The sequence below is a fragment of the Schistocerca americana genome, chromosome 9 (assembly GCF_021461395.2).
Source record: "Schistocerca americana isolate TAMUIC-IGC-003095 chromosome 9, iqSchAmer2.1, whole genome shotgun sequence".
Classification (NCBI taxonomy): Eukaryota; Metazoa; Arthropoda; class Insecta; order Orthoptera; family Acrididae; genus Schistocerca; species Schistocerca americana.
The window spans coordinates 68,360,897-68,380,326 of record NC_060127.1 but is presented as its reverse complement, the minus strand read 5'-3'; the positions used below and the strand labels follow the sequence as shown (position 1 = coordinate 68,380,326).

Sequence of the window (19,430 nt, the reverse complement as noted above, 5' to 3'; positions counted from 1 at the left end):
AAAGTACTGTGTAGACCATATGAGGCAAGTCTCTTACACTGCATGAGCATGGGTACTATCCGATAGTCCACACCACATGGCAGCATGTACACTCTTCTCTCAGTGAAGCTGTACCAATTCTTGTGCCATATGTTTGTTGCTTGTTTCTTTGTCGTATTGTTACTAAAGTAGCACTGATCACTGTTCCCATTTTCTATAACACAGTCTTTCAAAACAATGGAAATATTATACATACAAATTGCCTATTTTTTTAAAATAAAAGTTTATTTAAAAACAAAAATTTTAGCATTGCTGCTGTGTCTGAGACCAAACAAATATAGAAGCATACACTGTATTCAGAACTGAACTAACCAGTTTCGTTTTCAACCAGTCGGTTCCTTCTATCGCTAGTACCTAGATAAGTTTGTCTTAGTTTTCATAGTTTGTTAAGGTCAGCACCGTACACAATCTCCACTGAGTGTATCCTAAATATATGAATGCCAATTTGTAATACTTATTCTGACTCTATTCTAGTGATTTGCTGAGACTCCACTATTTGTGACTATATCCCTGTGGTGCGACTCCAAACATTCTGTACCGATTAACTGTAGTCAACTACAAGACATTACTGTGTGCATGCTGAACAGTTACTGTAAGGAGGTTTTTATGAAATGTTAAACTACAGGGCAACTGCATATTCAATAATGACATGATGGAATTTTAAGCAGTACTTTCATGCATTAGATAACTGGTTATTTTGATTATGTGTTGGTTATCTAACTACCGTGTTTTTCTAGTAAAGGTTACATTTTTGGATACAGAAGAACGATGGCTACAGAATGGTAGCAGTGGATTTTTGAAAGGTTTACATTATACAGTTTAATAGGGTGTGTTTTTTATGATGATTACAGTTTTGAATAGCAATATTTCCTGGAGACCTAATGCTTTTTACATTGTAGAGAAACAGGGCCTGGAGGTGAGGTATATTAGTCCTAAAACAAATATTTGTTTTTAAGTGTGTGTAGTTTTCCTGAATCTTAAATTTTGAATATTTCCTTAAATAAAATGCTTATATACAAAATATTTTTGCCCTTGTCATCAGCCAAGCCCAATGCATTCTTTTTGTAAGGGTCTATAACAATACATTTTGTAGAAAAATTTGTATATTTCACACACTTATGACATGGTATATTTATTTATGTATCAGTCTCGACAAGGTGTTACTGTTAACCAGACATTCTTACTTCAGGGAGGTGTAGCTTCAGTACTGCTGACGGAATAATTTGAAAGTTCAAACACTATTGTAGATTTCGGAACTGACAGTTTCTATGTCAGGGATGAGAGAGGGATAGGTTAAAAGCAAGATGGCGATTCTTCTGGAAAACCTGGAATTCTCAGGGAATTAAATTTTACCAGGAAAAAAATAAGGTAAACCTAAGGGAATTTCAGAAATTTTGTAAAATCTCAGGGAAGTCTGCATTTTTAACCAAGCATTAAAACTGAGTTTTATAAATCACAAATTTTAAAATACTTAATATCTCATAGTGGGTTAATTATATGAATATTATTCCATATAAATTATTGACATTTAAAAACTGCAGCTAAACAACTGCTTATGGCTGATATATAGCTCAGATGAGAAAAAAAGAAAATTCATTATTACACTGTCTTCCTCCTCAAACCTGGAATTTTTTTCCAAGTTTGAGTAGCCACCCTGAAAAGGGAGGGGCAGAAGGGTCGGTCATGCCAAAGGACAAAGGTCGTCAGTGCTCTTCCATTTTCACCTGAAGAAGAGACCTTCATTCTCAGTAGTGTAAGAGTTTTCATTTACACCTGCAGCTGTGACCCTTAGCAAGCAGTCATTTTTATATTTCATTGCAGTTTGTTTCTTCCTTGCACTTGGTTGCAGGCTGATTACAACTTCGTGGATGCCGCACAGGATTACTACGCCAGAGGTGTAACTATGTGCCTGTGTCCGGGAACAGCTAGTTGGAACAGGTCAGTACTGGTAAAACACTGTAGGCAAATTTCATAGTGTGTAGTTCTGATCACAAAATATCTCTGTAGAGAAAGAAGAAAACTGATTATTTTTTGGTCGATTAGAAAATAAAAATACTGGATGATTTCTTTTCAAAGTGCTGCGAAATTTGTACATTTTAATGACTTTAGATTGTTACTGTGATTTTCAAATAATCATCTCGTCCCTCTCTTGTAAGAGGCTGCGAGATATAACAGATGGCAGGGGTGGAATAAACTTGTCTCAAAATGTGACAGAAGAAAGTTAAAAGATTAAACAAATAATGAAATACGACTTGGGGAGGATAGTGTCTGTAACATTTGTTTTGCAGAGGGGGTCATAAATACGGTTTTTGAGGAAGCTCACAGAGTTATTGGCACCTGTCAGTGTTGTCAGTTCATTGTAGAATTGTGGAACACAATTGCAACTCACTTCCCCCCCCCCCCCCCCCCCCCCTGTTGTCAGGTTAATCCTTCATAAAAATCTGTACTCTTGTTCTGTACTGTTGTTTCCACTAGGAATGTGATCGGCTCTTTGAAAACTAATGGACTGGCACAGGTGTAGTGGTGCCAACTGCAACCGGAGATTGCACTGGTGCCAACTGTGAAATAAATGTCTTCCGCAGTGCCTAGGTTTTCAACATGTTGTCTTATAGTATGGTATGTGTTCCTATGTGGGGCTGTGTGTCCAATATTTCAGTTAAAATTCAGTAGTCTGAGGTGTGAACTAGAACATGTCTCTGCTCAGACAATATCTAAAGGTTATTCTATAGTGTTAGAAACCAAGATTTCTCGATGTAAAATAGTTATTTTGTGACCACTTTCAATAGTAACTAGCCATCAACCTCAGTTTCTCAGGTCTCCCAGAAATATAAATACACATTAGTCTCGTCGACATACTGAGAATGTGCTCCAATTGTAATAGTACACCTACACACTGGTTTGTGAAATTTATAAAACTTACCAAATAAAATATTTATTTATAATACTTTAAAACAACATTACTGCCAAAATGGCATATGTGTGTGAACATAAAAATTTATAACATATTGCAGTGTCGCAGTTACTAGCACTCGTCCTACAGAAATAATGTTCACTTACCTCAGGGTGATTACTTCTTCTGCAGTCTGGTCCACTTGCCTTCTCTCTCAAAAACAAATGGTGTTTCTATACTGGAAAAGCTGTAGTACAATCAGTAGCATTATATGGATCCAATGGCTGCAAAAATGTCTTCAGTATCACATTAACTGAGCAAATGAGTAAAAGGTAGTTTGCGAGTGAAAACTTAGATTTATTGGCACTTGTTTGATACAAAAATGTTCCCAAGCTCATACTAATCTTAAGTTCTAGTTTAAACACTTACACACAATCACAGTCACTCGTAATAGCCAGCTTATGATAATTAACTAAACCCGTTACCAACAGCATTATGAAACATATTATCTGTGACGGAATGCTTGCTCAAATATTACACAGTTTGACCACCACAAATGTTCAGGTTGCTGTCACAGCTTGAATAATATGCCATGCAAATTTTGGTCACAGTTTACATATTAAAATTGGAGTTTTGTGATTTTGTTTTTCTCACACATTCAGGTCCACTATGCTGCACTCAAAGGTCAAGTTTTAATCATTGTTCCACGAAATTAACACATCTATTCAGAGTTCCTTATATCTGCATCAGAACATAATGATGGTGGAGCTCTGAACTGAATCCTTTGGACTAAACAAAGCAATTCTTTAGCCCATAAAATACATGCAGACCTACTGTCCTCTAATTGACTGATATACATCATGGTCAATCTGGTACTAGTATTAAACCATGCAGTCCCACATCTTTTGCATTTGATCAATCACAGCTTAACAGCTTTTATGAACAATTTACTAAATGAATAAATTTAGTAACTCCACAAATATCAAAAATCTCCCTCCTTAAATAACAGAATTATTGTAAAATGTTTCTTGTTTTCCCAATCGCATGAAATGGCTAGTTCTACATTTCAAAATTCTCCTCAGAGTATAGTTTCTCTGAACAACCACAATTCTGACACTAATGAGTGCTCATTTAATAGACTTAACAATATTTGTTTAAAATCTTACTTTCCATTCACATTAATAAACAAATTAACAATTATTAATGATAGTTGTAATAATCACAATAACTACAGTTTTGTTTCCAAAATATGTTTTAACTACTTCTGTCTGTTACATCCCTTACTCAACATAGGCATGATATGATGTGCTGTGGCTCAATACCACACAGCACATTGCTCTACATTCGATGGTTAGACACTGTCCAGTCTACAGTGAGCAGCTATTAAAGATATTCCAACAGTCACCACTGCCCAGCTGATGGCACCTATCAATGTCTGCTGGGCTTCGCGCCCCGCCGTAATACATCTTTGGTTGACACATTTAACATTAAGATCTTATAAGTGTTTAGTTTCACTTACACAGACATACGTTTGGACTTCCATCATTTCATATAATATGTCACTCTTTAAAAATGAGGTCAAACCATTAAAAACAAATATTTCAAGCACGGAATTTTAAAACTTTCACAAACTTGAAGAAGTTGTAAGCTGTAGCTTAATAAAACACTTGTAATTGTATACTATCTGGCCATTTACTTTCTATGCTTGTACTGCTCCAGTTCGTCAAGTATTTGGTTGAAATTCTGTAAAAACTTCATGTTACATAATTCTGTTTGTTCATTCAGTATATTGTATACTTTCTTTTAGCATGCTTGTCTGTTTCCATCTCTTCAAGTGCATCCATAACTCTTGGTTTCTTGATTTTATGTAAATTTCTAAGGCTTTGCTGGCCTGTGATACAGCCTGGGCAGTCCTTTTTAATGTGTGGCCATTGTGGGATTATTGCTCTGTCAGCCTCTGTCATCCTCATCAAGTCTGGTGTTCAAATTACATGCTGTCTGACCTCTAAAAAATTTCTAGCATGTTTCACAGTTAATTTTGTAGGTGGCAGGACTTGACAAGAGGTTCAGTTGGTTCAGGATCTGGAAAATTAACTGTGATGGAAATTTTATATAGAGCCCACTAGATTGACTGGAAGCAGTGATCCCACAGTGGCAAAACATTAGAAAGAGGCTGCCCATGCTACTTCAGAGGCTGGTGAAGCCCTAAAAATACGACATACAAGCAAGAAACCGTGTGTTACAGATGCACACAGGGAAATGGACGTAAACACACATGCTAAACGAGAGCAGTAAAGTATATTGAACAAACATAATTACATAGCATGAGGATTTTGCATAATTTCAACCAAGTATTTGATGAAATGGAGCAATATAGTCATAGCAAATAAGTGATCAGATAGTTCGCAATTTTATGACAGCTGACAGCTTTATCGAGCTTGTGAAACTTTTAAATTTCGCCACTTGAAATATTTGTTATTAATGCTTGGATCTCATTTTTACAGAATGACTTACTATATGAAATGATGGAAGCCTGTGCAAGGCAAGAGACATGTTAAATGTGCTGACAAAAGATGCATAATAGTGTGGCACAGCACCTCTGCATATCTCAATAGGTGAAATCAGCCGGCAGTGGTGACTGCCTGTCAGTGTACCTTTGAATAACTGTTCACTTTAGAGTGGACTGTGTCATATCAGCCTATGTAGAAGAATGTACTGTGCAATATATTACGAGTTTTTATGTTTTCATACTTATGGCACTTTGGAAGTAATGTCATTTTAAATTCTCGACAGGTACAGAACCTCATTTTTGTCTGCATCTTCTACGACAGTGCCTACATAGACTACCTGGTGAAATTCACAAAGGACTTGGCAGTATGAGCCAGTTATCAGTGTGACATTACACCCGCTGTGGCTCAGACTCGTGCACTCCTTCTGATCTGAAGGATGTCTTAAAGATTTTGCATCATTCCCGAGGCAAGCTGCCCCACTGTTGTCGTAACTGGTCCTCGATATACTGGCACTGTGATGGAGTCTTATGTTCGAGCTGGTCCCACACACATTCTATCGAGTACAATTCTGGAAATCTTACTGGCCACAGGAGTTCTTCGACCTCACACAGACGGTTCGTAGTGTGCTGGTGCGCGTTGTCCTGTTGAAAAACGGCACATTCTGTTGTTGTATGACAGATAGCATATGAGGATAGAGGATATTCGTGACGTACAGTTGTGCCATCCGAATGTGAAGTCATACCTGATATCTCTCCACACTGTGATGCCAGAGTAACACAGCTGTGCCTCTCTTTCCAAAACATAGAAGGAATGGGAACTACCCTCTGGTCACTGTCACTCTCTCTGACGATGGCCGTCTGGGTTAGTGCAGATCTGCGATTAGTCACTGAACACGGTGCGACACCATCGCTCGGCACTCCACACTTCTGGTCACGGCACCAGTCCAAATGCAGCCGTGCATGTTGCGGTGTTAACGGCAGCCTCTGCACCAGACAATATTACTGGTCTGTCTGCTGGAAGTCTGTTGCAGAAAGTTGATTACTTGTTGTTGGCTGGAAGGTGCAGATGTGAAGACTTTACTTTACTGTCTTTGACACGAAATTACATCCAATCTTGTGGGCATTGGAGCAGATGAGACGTGATTCGTGAACTAAATTCCTTGTCTGTTCATATTCTCTGAGTGCCCTTTATCCTCTACAGTGCTTGTACCTAGCAGATAATGTAGTCTGGAATATCCAGGACACCCACTTCTAACCAAAACAGTCAGGGAAGAAGATGCCTTTCTGCTGGTTGCCAGGACAAATGGATATTATGGGGAAGGAAAGGGAGAATGTAGCAGCCAAGGAGACATGCCACAATCCTCAGTTCATTCAGTGTGCCATCCCCCCACATGCTATCATCTCGCTGTTGAGATACAGTCTTGTGTCAATGGAAGGATAAATGGCTGGAAGTGACAGACAGTAAGCTTCATCTAGTGAAGCCCTCAGCACAGCCATAGCATACCTTCTTGCAGCCGCGTTGACAGCACGAGGTCCTCCTTACTCGTCTTTTGCCAAATTCCTTACCCTGTCGAGCAGAGCATCCTATTTCTTGTAGTAGTTCCTACAGCTTTTTGGTTGTTCTTATATGATACTTATTAGAAATCTTCATAATTTTTCTCAAGCAAGGTATCAGCTGCAGAGATCGCAGTTCTTCGTGTGAGTGAATTAATGTCACTACACTTACACTACGTGTATGTATGTAGCCAGCCGGTGAACTACTAGGTGTTTCATAATTAGGTTTAAATGCTTTGTTTACAATAGTCTGGAATATTTTAAAACAGATGGAAATCTTGTCTTTTATATAAGAGACTTGTACAGTTAAATTGTTTTTAAAATGTCGGCTGATTACAGGGTCACAGGTAGAGAATGAGCGTGTGACCAGTTGTAGCTGACTAGAGTAAAGTGGAAATGCCGAGGGGCGCAGGAGTCGAAGGGAATTCCTGTGCCTGTGATGCTTTTCCTACACTGTATTTTCTTAGTATCTTCAGTGTATATGTGAGTTTGAAGCAAAATTTTAAGTGTGTCACTTTCATCTTGTCAGAGTGACAATCTGACAATGTATATACTGTTCTCTGTTGCTTGTCAGGCCTTCTATTTTCGTTTTATAAGCCAAAGCTTGAAGCAAATTGTAAACAATAAGTATTATAACTGGAACTGACATTTTTTCTTCTGGATTTTGTTGTTTTAAATATCCTGAAAGTTGATTGAAATTTGTGCTTCTTAATTTTTTTGTTATTACAGGTTTGTGAGATGCAGCAAGTGCAGACAGCACAAGATTATAGACCTGTGTTTAAAACACACACACACACACACACACACACACACACACACACACACACACACACACACACACACACACACATTTATGTGTGATATGCTTGTGGATTTTGTGGGAGAAACAAATGATCCTTAGGTGACCCTACACTGGCTAACTGTTAAGTTTTTCATACAATAAGTTGTGTTTGGGGAGGAGCTAAGGTATGGAGTAGATTCCTGATGTGCCACAGAGTTTTTTTTCCTAGGCAGTGGGACTTGTAGTAATCATTTGGTTATTGTGAGAGAGAATTTGCATTCGAGGAATTGATACTATTTCTGTCTCACTGTCAATCCGTATTGAGTGCAATCGCCTGAGTGCATCTGTGAACACCACAAAAGTACAGAGTTCCTAGTTTTTTTCATCCTCTCGGAGGCTTCCCCTCGTACAGAAAATATTATGTTACCTTTTTTCCTCTTGAACATAATTTTTTGCTGCTGTTGCATCTCTGCGTCGAGGCATCTTTTGCAAATGTTCACGTCAACTTTTCTTCATCCTTGTGTCAGTTGTAAGCTGTGTGTTCATCTATCGAGCAGTTAGGAAGGGGGAAAAATAACTACATTAACACCCAGTCTGTCCCCCAACTCCCTGTTCTCATCCCCTTCCATCGGCAATGGGAACACGAGTGTCGCACAGATAAGTGTCTTGTCACACGACCTTTATGGCAACGTGTTGTATCGCATATCACATTGAATCATTGGGAATTGTGCCCAAAAGTCAATGTTTGATGTACACTGCCGCTAACACCACATTGTGGCCCTTGTGGTAACTAGTCGACAGCTTCAGGGGTGGTTAAGGAGGTAAAGCTCTGTGCCTATGGCAGTGGATGTGGGAAACCACTTTGGAAAATCTCCTGAGCTTAGCACTGAAGAACAATTAATTTCTGGAACAAATCTTGATAGCATTAAAAGCATCCACGTGAGTGTTGTGCGGAAAGGGCAAGTAAATTTGTGTTTATGTTGGTGCTAAAAATAATTTCAAAATCAAGTAGTCGCATTAGGACAACTGTAGCAAAGAAAGGGAAGGTAAAAACTAGTCAGATACGAACTAATGAAAAGCAGTCTGTGAAATATGAGAACAATTATAAACATAGTGGAACGAGGGATTTCTCTATATATATAAAAATAAGGGTAGCTGCTCGTTTTGCAGAAGACATCAAATATTGATTTCTCTATTATGACACTTATTTATAAAATATCAGTGAAGGAAAAAAGTTGCAAACAGCCACTTTTTTGAATGAACAATAACTACTTTTGTGCCTAAGCTGATAGTGAGGTGGCACAGATACTTCTTTACAAATTTTGCGTTCTTTGTCTTTTTTGTCTTTATGTTTTGGCCACACTGTTGCAGTAATTTCTTCTCTATTAGCTGGAAGTTTCCTTTACATGATTTATCAATTCTAAGATATTCAGTAGCCCCCCACCCACCCCCTGCCCCCCTCCTCACCCTCCAAATAACTGGTAACTGGAATACTCTTGCAGTTCCCTGTGGTTGCACTTTACATAGAATATGGTGTTCAGATTATTATAGATAAAATAAGTTATTTAGCCTTTATCCAAGTCCTAAAGTGACCACGCTGTTGTATTCTCTCTTTGTAGGGGAGCTACTGTCAGTGATAGATTTTCTTTGGTCTACCAGATCATCAAATACTGTACACCTTATCTTCATTGGTTCTCATTGCACGATGAAGAATCTCTTACATTTGAAGCTGCAGTATAGTACTTCGCTGAAATGTTGCACAGAATTTTGGGACGTTCTAGTTTTGGTATCAATGTCTGAGATATCAAACAATGGAAAATCCAGGATGGAAAATAAAAAAATTATGAAAAGGGTAGTGGCTACTCACCATGTAGTGGAGATGCTGAGTCACAGACAGGCACAGCAAAAGGACTGTCAGAAAGTGAGCTTTTAGCCGACAAGACCTTTGTGGAAAATAGACAACAAGCACTTACACCCGTGCCCCCTCACCACCACCACCACTCCCCATCACACACACACACACACACACACACACACACACACACACACACACGAGCGCACGCGCGCGCGACCACAGTCTCTGGCTGCTGAAGTTGCTGCTCGGCTTCAGCAGCCAACGGATGTGGCCTTGCATCCGTGCGCGATTTTTTTTGTGTGTGTGTGTGTGTGTGTGTGTGTGTGTGTGTGTGTGTGTGTGTGTACTTTTCAGCAGAGACCTCGTTGCCAAAAGCTGGTCCCACACTCGTTCTGTTGGGTAGAATTCTGGAAATCTTACTGGCCACAGCAGTTCTTCTACCTCACGCAGGCGGTTCGTAGTGACACTCGCCGTGTCTTGATGCGCGTTGTCCTGTTGAAGAACAGCACACTATTTTTGTATGGCAGATAGCATATGAGGATAGAGGATATTCGTGACGTACTGTTGTGCCATCTGAATGTGAAGTCGTACCTGATATCACTCCACACTGTGATGCCAGAGTACCACAGCTGTGCCTCTCTTTCCAAAACATAGAAGGAATGGGAACTACCCTCTGGTCACTGTCACTCTCTTTTACGATGGCCGTTGCGATTAGTCACTGAACACTGTGTGACACCATCGCTCGGCACTCCACACTTCCGGTCACGGCACCAGTCCAAATGCGGCCGTGCATGTTGTGGTGTTAACGGCAGCTTCTGCACCAGACAATATTAGCTAATCCGTCTGCTGGTAGGATGAGATGAGAGTGTTGCAGAAGGTTTATTACCTGTTGTCAGGTCGAAGGTGCAGATGTGAATGTGTTACGATGTGCTCGGTGCGAATACTGCAGTCCTACTTTGTGGTGGTCAGATGCGGTCAACCTGAATGTTGACAACGAGTATGCTTGCCCTCGCGTTCCTATCGAATCTGACATCGGGCCACTGCCACATTCGAATGTCCCACAAGTCTTGATACTGTACAACTTGACCAGCAGAACATACGGAGACCTACAATGAGGCCCGTTTCAAACGGTCAGGTGCCGATAACACGATCTCTCGTGAGTATGTAGGTATGTAGCATCTCCGTGTCTTCACAGTTACCACTTGCGTCTGACACTGGTTATGTCTGTTATATATTCTGCCGAACCTGAAACGACACTAAACACATTTGAAACTAATGCGCTCTTAGTGGCCATTCTATCAGTCACAGGGAAAAGCAACTCTAGTTACTTACAAGTTGCACGTGTATGATGTAACACTGACATCGACCGCCTGTTCTGAGTGTCCCCTACCCCCCTTCCCGGGTATGTATCAATATGACAGACAAACATTTGTGTAAATTAAGATGATAGGAGTAGCTCTCGAAAATCGCACAGCGCCGAAATAAGATGATTGTGTGGTATAAGGGACACTGATTGCAAAACAGCCAAGGGGGAAAGTGAAATAGTCTCTTAAAACTTGAAAAAAGGAAACAGAAACTTATTGCTGTGACATTTGGAAGTGCTTTAATTTGAATTGTCTCTGCATGCAGCATGTGCTGGAATCACGTGGTGTGGAGCAAGTACAACCCCCAATCCAGGGTTTGCACAGCCATCCTGGTTATTACAGAGGCACAGAGTAATTTTAGTCATACGGAACAGTTGCAGTCCTGCATGTGTTTGTAATACATTATTTAAGGACATTTTAACTGAGCACCACAACTTTACAGCCACCTTTACAGATGAGTTGAAACAGGGGGACACCATTGGTTGTTCTGTTGTTTTCCCTGTTTATGTTCTAATGTCTGACTAACTAAAGACTTTACTGTCTTCAACATGAAATTACATGCAATCTTGTGGTCATTGGAGTAGATGAGATATGATTCGTGTACTAAATTACATGTCTGTTCCGATTCTCCGAATGCCCTTTATCCTCTACAGTGCTTGTACCTAGCAGATAATGTAGTCTGGAATATCCAGGACACCCACTTCTAACCAAAACAGCCGAGGAATTAGATGACTTTCTGGTGGGTGCCAGGACGAATGGATATTATGGGGAATGAAAGGGAGAATGTAGCAGCCAAGGAGGCATGTCATAATCCTCAGTTCATTCAGTGTGCCATCCCCCGCATGCTATCATCCCGCTGTTGAGATATAGTCTTGCGTCAATGGAAGGATAAGTGGCTGGAAGTGACAGACAGTAAGCTTCATCTAGTGAAGCCCTCAACACGGCCGTAGCATACCTTCTTGTAGCCACGTCGACAGCATGAGGTCCTTCTTACTCGTCTTCACATAGACCACAGCCCTACAACACGGTTTCTTCTCCGGCACGAGGACCCTCCGATGCGTGGTACGTGTGGCATACAGATCCCTCTGGACCACATTTTATTAGACTTAGTTTCATTTTCAGACCTGAGATTTACCAAGAGATCTGTCACCTATTTTAAATGACTTTCTAACAAATGTGGTTAGAATTTTACAGTTTTATGAATCGTCCAACATTTTTCTCAAGATTTTAGGGAGATTGTCTTAATGTGTTGCCAATGTGACTGGCTCACCCAGTTTTTTATAAGTAGCCAGCTGGTCAAATTTGCCTGTGCTGTTGTTTTAGCTGCTCTATCGCTTTAGTTGTGTTTTGATCGTTGGTATTCGACTGTCGTAACGTGTGTGGAATAGTGATTCAGTGAGTGAATGCGAGTGAGGCAGGAGTGAGTGCATAAGTGTTGTTTTGTAGGTTTCATCCTCACTGTGTGCAACAGTTTTAGTGAGATCATCCACATTCATTCCTTTTAAAATATGTCCGTACATTGTAATCTCGTCATAGAATGCTCATTACACACACACACACACACACACACACACACACACACACACTGAATTTTCTCTGAGAGTCTTCGAACAGCAGACTATACATACACCATTCTGGGGGAATTTCTTCCCAGTTTGCAACTGCCCTTATATATAATTTTGAAATCTTATGTTTTAATTAATAAGATGGTCAGATGAAGGGTTTCACTCTTTTATTTATTTCATACCACCAAATCAAATAGTTCCCAAACTACACTGTTCTTAACTGCCTTTTTCAGCCTATTCCTATATGTAATGTGGTCCTGGAGGTTGTGCCTCAAGACCCCTGCTGCCTCTTCTCTGGCAATGGTGCAGGTGGCTCCATGCAGCAGTTACTGTCACATTACAATTTCCACTGACAAACCCTGCCTGCTATATGTTGCCTGAGCAGAACCTCAGATGAGATAATACAAAGCCCAGAATGGGTATGTGACTCTGTGTGTGTGTGTGTGTGTGTGTGTGTGTGTGTGTGTGTGTGTAAAGGGGGAGGGGGGTTGTTGATTGTCATCTATAAATGCACGAGCAAAAATAACTTCAATTCACTGGCACATTTATGTTCTTTCCAAGTAGAGAAAACAGTTGCCTAAAGAAAACTGTATTGCCTAACGTAGTAATAGTTAAGAAGGGAAAATGTACAAGTAATCTGAGAATCAATGATATTATACAGAATTTTTTTTAGATTTAATGCTTGTGGGAAATATCGCAAAATATAATTTTGCCAAATTCTGTACCCTGTCGTGCAGAGCATCCTATTACTTGTAGCAGTTCGTACAGCTATTTGGTTGTTCTTATATGGTAGTTATTAGAAATCTTCATAATTTTTCTAAAGCAAGGTATCAGCTGCAGAGATTGCAGTTCTTCGTGTGAGTGAATTAATGTCACTACACTTACACTATGTGTATGTATGTAGCCAGCCAGTGAACTACTAGGTGTTTCATAATTAGGTTTAAAAGCTTTGTTTACAATAGTCTGGAATATTTTAAAACAGATGGAAATCTTGTCTTTTATATAAGAGACTTGTACAGTTAAATTGTTTTTAAAATGTCGGCTGATTACAGGGTCACAGGTAGAGAATGAGCGTGTGACCAGTTGTAGCTGACGAGAGTAAAGTGGAAATGCCGAGGGGTGCAGGAGTCGAAGGGAATTCCTGTGCCTGTGATGCTTTGCCTACACTGTATTTTCTTAGTATCTTCAGTGTATATGTGAGTTTGAAGCAAGAATGTCTGTTCTGATTGCAAAATTTTAAGTGTGTCACTCTCATCTTGTCAGAGTGATAATCTGACCATGTATATACTGTTCTCTGTTGGTGGTCAGGCCTTCTCTTTTCATTATATAAGCTTTATGATGAAGCAGATTGTAAACAATAAATTTAATAACTGTAACTGACATTTTTTCCTCTGGGTTTTGTTGTTTTCAATATCCTGAAAGTTGATTGAAATCTGTGCTTCTTATTTTTTTGTTATTACAAGTTTGTGAGATGCATCAAGTGCAGACAGCACAAGATTATAAACTTGTGTTTAAAAACACACACACACACACACACACACACACACACACACACACACACACACACACTCACACACAATAACTCCTGTGCGATATGCTTGTGGATTTTGTGGGAAAAATAAATGATCCTTTAGATGACCATACACTGGCTAACTGCTGAGTTCCTTGTACAATAAGTTGTGTTTGGGGAAAAGCTAAGGTATGAAGTAGATTCCTGATGTGCCACAGAGTTTTTTTTAATGGGTAGTGGGACTTGTAGTAATCATTTGATTATTGTGAGAGAGAATTCGCATTCGAGGAATTGATACTATTTCTGTCTCATTTTCAATCCGTATTGAGTGCAATCGCCTGAGTGCATCTGTGAACACCACAGGAGTACAGAGCTCCTTCGTAGCTTCTTTTTGTCCTCTCTGAGGCTTTCTCTCATACAGAAAATATTATGTTACCTTTTTTCCTCTCAAACATAATTTTTTGCTGCTGTAGTCTTGCTGTGTCTAGGCATTCATCCTTGTGTCAGTTATAAGTTGCGTGTTCATCTATCGAGCAATTAGGAAGGGGGAGAAAGAAAATATTAACACCCAGTCTGTCTCCCGACTCCCTGCTCCGATCCCTCGGAAATGGGGAGACAACACAAGTGTCGCACAGATAAGTGTCTTGTCACACAACCTTAATGGCAACGTGTTGTATCGCATATCACATTGACTCATTGGGAACTGTGCCTAAAAGTCAATGTTTGATGTACACTGCCGATAACACCACATTGTGGCCCTTGTGGTAACTAGTCGACAGCTTCAGGGAGTGTTAAGGAGTACTTTCTTTCACTTCTGGTTACAGAAGTATGGCTGGGCGCCACTACTTAATATTGCCACAGTTCGGAAATATAGTAAATCTTGCGCTGATGCCCAGAACAGTCTGAGTTGTGGTAGGGAGATGGATCGTCTCCACGTGACCTGTGTTTATGTTCAGTGATTTTGTTGTTTCCTCTTACTTTATTGCTCTCACATTAAATGATAACAAATGGATTTTTGCGGCTGGGAGTTATCAAATGAATTAAAATACTTTTGCATAATTACAGAAGTCTAAAATATGTTATTAGTTTTGGATTTTATTTCCACCTTCCTGACAGTCAAGCATTAATCGCCTTGCAGAACAATGAAGTTATTTTTGTCTGTTTGCTAAAGAGATTTGGCTTTCATTAATCTTTTCTGTTTTATTTGAAACGAAGTGTTTAATTTCGCACTATTGGCTAGTTTCAACTGTTCGCTGCATTTCAAGTGCACGCATGGCATTATGCCATAATAAAGAACCAAACATGAGAAAATACAGTACTGGTACTCCAAGAAAATTTACATACGAATCTGGACATATGAATGTGCATTTTAAGCCGAATTATGCATTTTCGCATGGTTCGTGAAATTCCGATGCTCTTGAAGTATCCTCTGATGTCTTGTTTCTTTTATGGCATAATTTAAGATCTTTTAATGTTTCACACATACGAACATATGGGCTTCCTGCGTCATCATAGCTGCGTAAGCGGGGTGCCGCCTATTATCTGGCACTCTCTTCCAACTGGAAACGAACCTATTTCTAACAAGTCGCAGGAAAATATTGCGAATGGTTGTAGGAAAAGCGTTACATTCAAACCAAATTTCCATTTACGCAAGATGAACTATGTGCGAGAATGTACGATGAATTACTTAAATCCCAAAACGTTTCACTCTCATTTAAAAATCGGCTCTTTGAGGACGAACATTTAGAAGAATTTCGAGCCCACAATATCAAACATTTACGTTGCTCCAGAATGAGATTTTCACTCTGCAGCGGAGTGTGCGCTGATATGAAACTTCCTGGCAGATTAAGGAGGTGGAAGGTAGGAGACGAGATACTGGCAGAAGTAAAGCTGTGAGTACCGGGCGTGAGTCGTGCTTCGGTAGCTCAGATGGTAGAGCACTTGCCCGCGAAAGGCAAAGGTCCCGAGTTCGAGTCTCGGTCGGGCACACAGTTTTAATCTGCCAGGAAGTTTCATTTACGTTGCTATTAAAAATTTTACTGGAACATTTATATGATTAATGTTAAAATGTAACACGCGCAAAAAGATCAACATTATATGTGGACGCTTAGCTTCTCTTCCAGCTTATTAATATTAGAGACCAATATTATATGTGAATGCTATGTATATTAATTTAAACCATTAACTTTTCTTATTTGTGTGTTTGCGCTACTTAAAGAGAGATCTTGCTATTGGCCTACTACATCATGTGTCCGTGCTGTCATCAGCTGGCGAGATCATGTGACAATGAGCTATGACTGGCTTACAAAAGCACCTCGCAATCTCGAGTTCAATGCTTCAGAAAGTGACATGTGGTGTTTGGTGGAATTCAACTTTATACCTTTGTAATACGGAAATATGCAGCATACATGTTGCTGCACATTAAAGGTCTTTCAAAACGTCGGTATATATAAACATAAACATTCAAAGAATTGATGAGTTTTACAGTACCGAGAAGAGTATACTGTCACTTAACACGGAATAAGTGTATTTTCACCCGGGAGAAAGTGTATTTTTAACTGGGAAATCCAATAAAAATCCGGGAATTTTTTTTCTTTGTCCACGTATACACCCTGTGTGCCTATCTCTGACTCAGTAGCTCCACTGTGTGGTGAGTAGCAGTTATCCTTTCGTAATATTGTTACATTGTGTGGGATATTTTAAAACTGAACAGAACCTCCCCTTTCAACAGAGAGAACATGTAGAATTAAAGTATTTTTCAAATATCACCAGATCCCAGAGTGACAAAGTAGTGCAGTAACTTGTGCATCAGCTGAGTCAAGTAACCTGAAAATGTCCAGGGGTTCATGAGTGGGCGGCAATTCCTGCATCTTTGGTATTTGTTTTATTATCCTCATTGTATGTGAGAACCGTATAAGTGTGAAACGAGAATGTCTGTTCTAATTGTAGAGACAGGAACACAAAACTACAAATTTGGTTTACATCTTTACTGCAGCTGTTATTTGCCAAAACGTGGGAAAGTGGGTCTTAAAGGGACTACAGTATCCGTCACATTGTAATGTGAGAGTCTGTGAGTGACTGGCTATCGTATCAAATATTGTAAACTTCCCACTGGTCCTCGATATACTGGCACTGTGATGGAGTCTTATGTTCCAGCTGGTCCCACATATGTTTGGTCGGGTAGAGTTCTGGAAATCTTACTGGCCACAGGAGTTCTTCGACCTCACACAGACGGTTCATAGTGACACTCGCCGTGTGCTGATGCGCGTTGTCCTGTTGAAAAATGGCGCACACTGTTGTTGTATGACAGATATGATGTGAGGATAGAGGATATTTGTGACCAGTACGTCACACTATGCCATCCGAATGTGAAGTCGTACCTGATATCTCTCCACACTGTGATGCCAGAATAACACAGCTGTGCCTCTCTTTCCAAAATATAGAAGGAATGGGAACTAGCCTCTGGTCACTGTCACTCTCTCTGACGATGGCCGTCTTGCAGAAAGTTGATTACTTGTTGTTGGCTGGAAGGTGCAGGTGTGAAGACTTTACTGTCTTTGACACAAAATTACATGCAATCTTGTGGGCATTGGAGCAGATGAGACGTGATTCGTGTACTAAATTACTTGTCTGTTCCGATTCCCTGAGTGCCCTTTATCCTCTGCAGTGCTTGTATCTAGCAAATAATGTAGTCCAGAATATCCAGGACACCCTCTTCTAACTAAAACAGTCAGGGAAGAAGATACCTTTCTGCTGGGTGTCAGGACAAATGGATATTATGGCGAACGAAAGGGAGAATGTAGCAGCCAAGGAGGCATGCCACGATCCTCAGTTCATTCAGTGTGCCATCCCCCCACATGCTATCATCTCGCTGTTGAGATACAGTCTTGTGTCGATGGAAGGATAAATGGCTGGAAGTGACAGACAGTAAGCTTCATCTAGCGAAGCCCTCAACACGGCCGTAGCATACCTACCTGCAGCCACGTCGACAGCATGAGGTCCTTCTTACTCGTCTTCACATAGGCCACAGCCCTACGACACGGGCTTCTTCTCTGGCGCGAGGACCCTCCGATGCATGGTGCGTGTGGCATACAGATCCCTGTGGACCACATTTTATTAGACTGTGTTTCATTTTCAGACCAGAGATTTACCAAGAGATCTGTCACCAATTCTAAATGACTTTCTAACAAATATGGTTGGAATTTTACACTTTTGTGAATCGTCCAACATTTTTCTCAAGATTTTAGGGAGATAGTCATAATGTGTTGCCAATGTGACTGGCTCACCCAGTTTTTTATAAGTGGCCAGCTGGTCAGATTAGCCTGTGCTGTTGTTTTAGCTGCTCTATCGCTTTAGTTGCGTTTTGATCGTTGGTATTCCACTGTCATAACGCGTGTGGAATACTGATTGAGTGAGTGAATGCAAGTGAGGTGGGAGTGGGCGCATAAGTGTTGTTTTGTAGGTTTCATCCTACTGTGTGCAACAATTTTAGTGAGTTCATCGACATTCTTTCCTTTTAAACACAGATAACCCCATCATAGAGTGCCCATTACACACACACACACACACACACACACACACACACTGAATTTTCTCTGTTAACAGCTGGGGGAATTTCTTCCCAGTTTGCAACTGCAGAGACTTGTACGGTTAAATTGTTTTCAAAATGTCGGCTGATTACAGGGTCACAGGTAGAGAATGAGCTTGTGACTAGTTCTAGCTGACTAGAGTAAAGTGGAAATGCCGAGGGGTGCAGGAGTCGAAGGCAATTCCTGTGCCTGTGATGCTTTTCCTACACTATGTTGTCATAGTATCTTCATTGTATATGCGAGTCTGAAGCAAGAATGTCTGTTCCAATAGCAAAATTTTAAGTGTGTCACTCTCATCTGGTCAGAGTGGGAATCTGACCATGTATATTCTGTTCTCTCTTGGTGGTCGGGCCTTCTCTTTTCGCTTTATAGGCCTAAGGTTGAAGCAAATTGTAAACAATAAATTTTATAACTGGAACTGGCATTTTTTCTTCTGGGTTTTGTTGTTTAAAATATCTTGAAACTTGATTGACATTTGTACTCTTTAATTTTTTTGTTCTTACAGGTTTGTGAGCTACAGCAAGTGCAGACAGCACAAGATTATAGACCTGTGTTTAACACACACACACACACACACACACACACACACACACACACACACACACACACATTCCTGTGCGATATGCTTGTGGATTTTGTGGGAAAAACAAATGATCCTTTAGATGACACTACCTGGCTAACTGTTAAGTTTTTCGTACAATAAGTTGTGTTTGGGGAAAAGCTAAGGTATGGAGTAGATTCCTGGTGTGCCACAGAATTTTCTTTCGTAGGCAG

At 40.2% G+C, this 19,430-nt stretch overlaps 1 protein-coding gene across 2 annotated transcripts in view; it reads left to right on the top strand.

Annotated features, from left to right (window-relative positions):
- LOC124550870 overlaps positions 1-19,430 on the top strand; it is a 163,834-nt gene that overhangs the window by 106,889 nt on the left and 37,515 nt on the right. For both annotated transcript variants that reach the window (XM_047125618.1, XM_047125617.1), the window contains exon 14: positions 1,889-1,977. In XM_047125618.1, the coding sequence (XP_046981574.1) occupies positions 1,889-1,977 (89 nt within the window). The remainder of the gene's footprint in view (positions 1-1,888; positions 1,978-19,430) is intronic.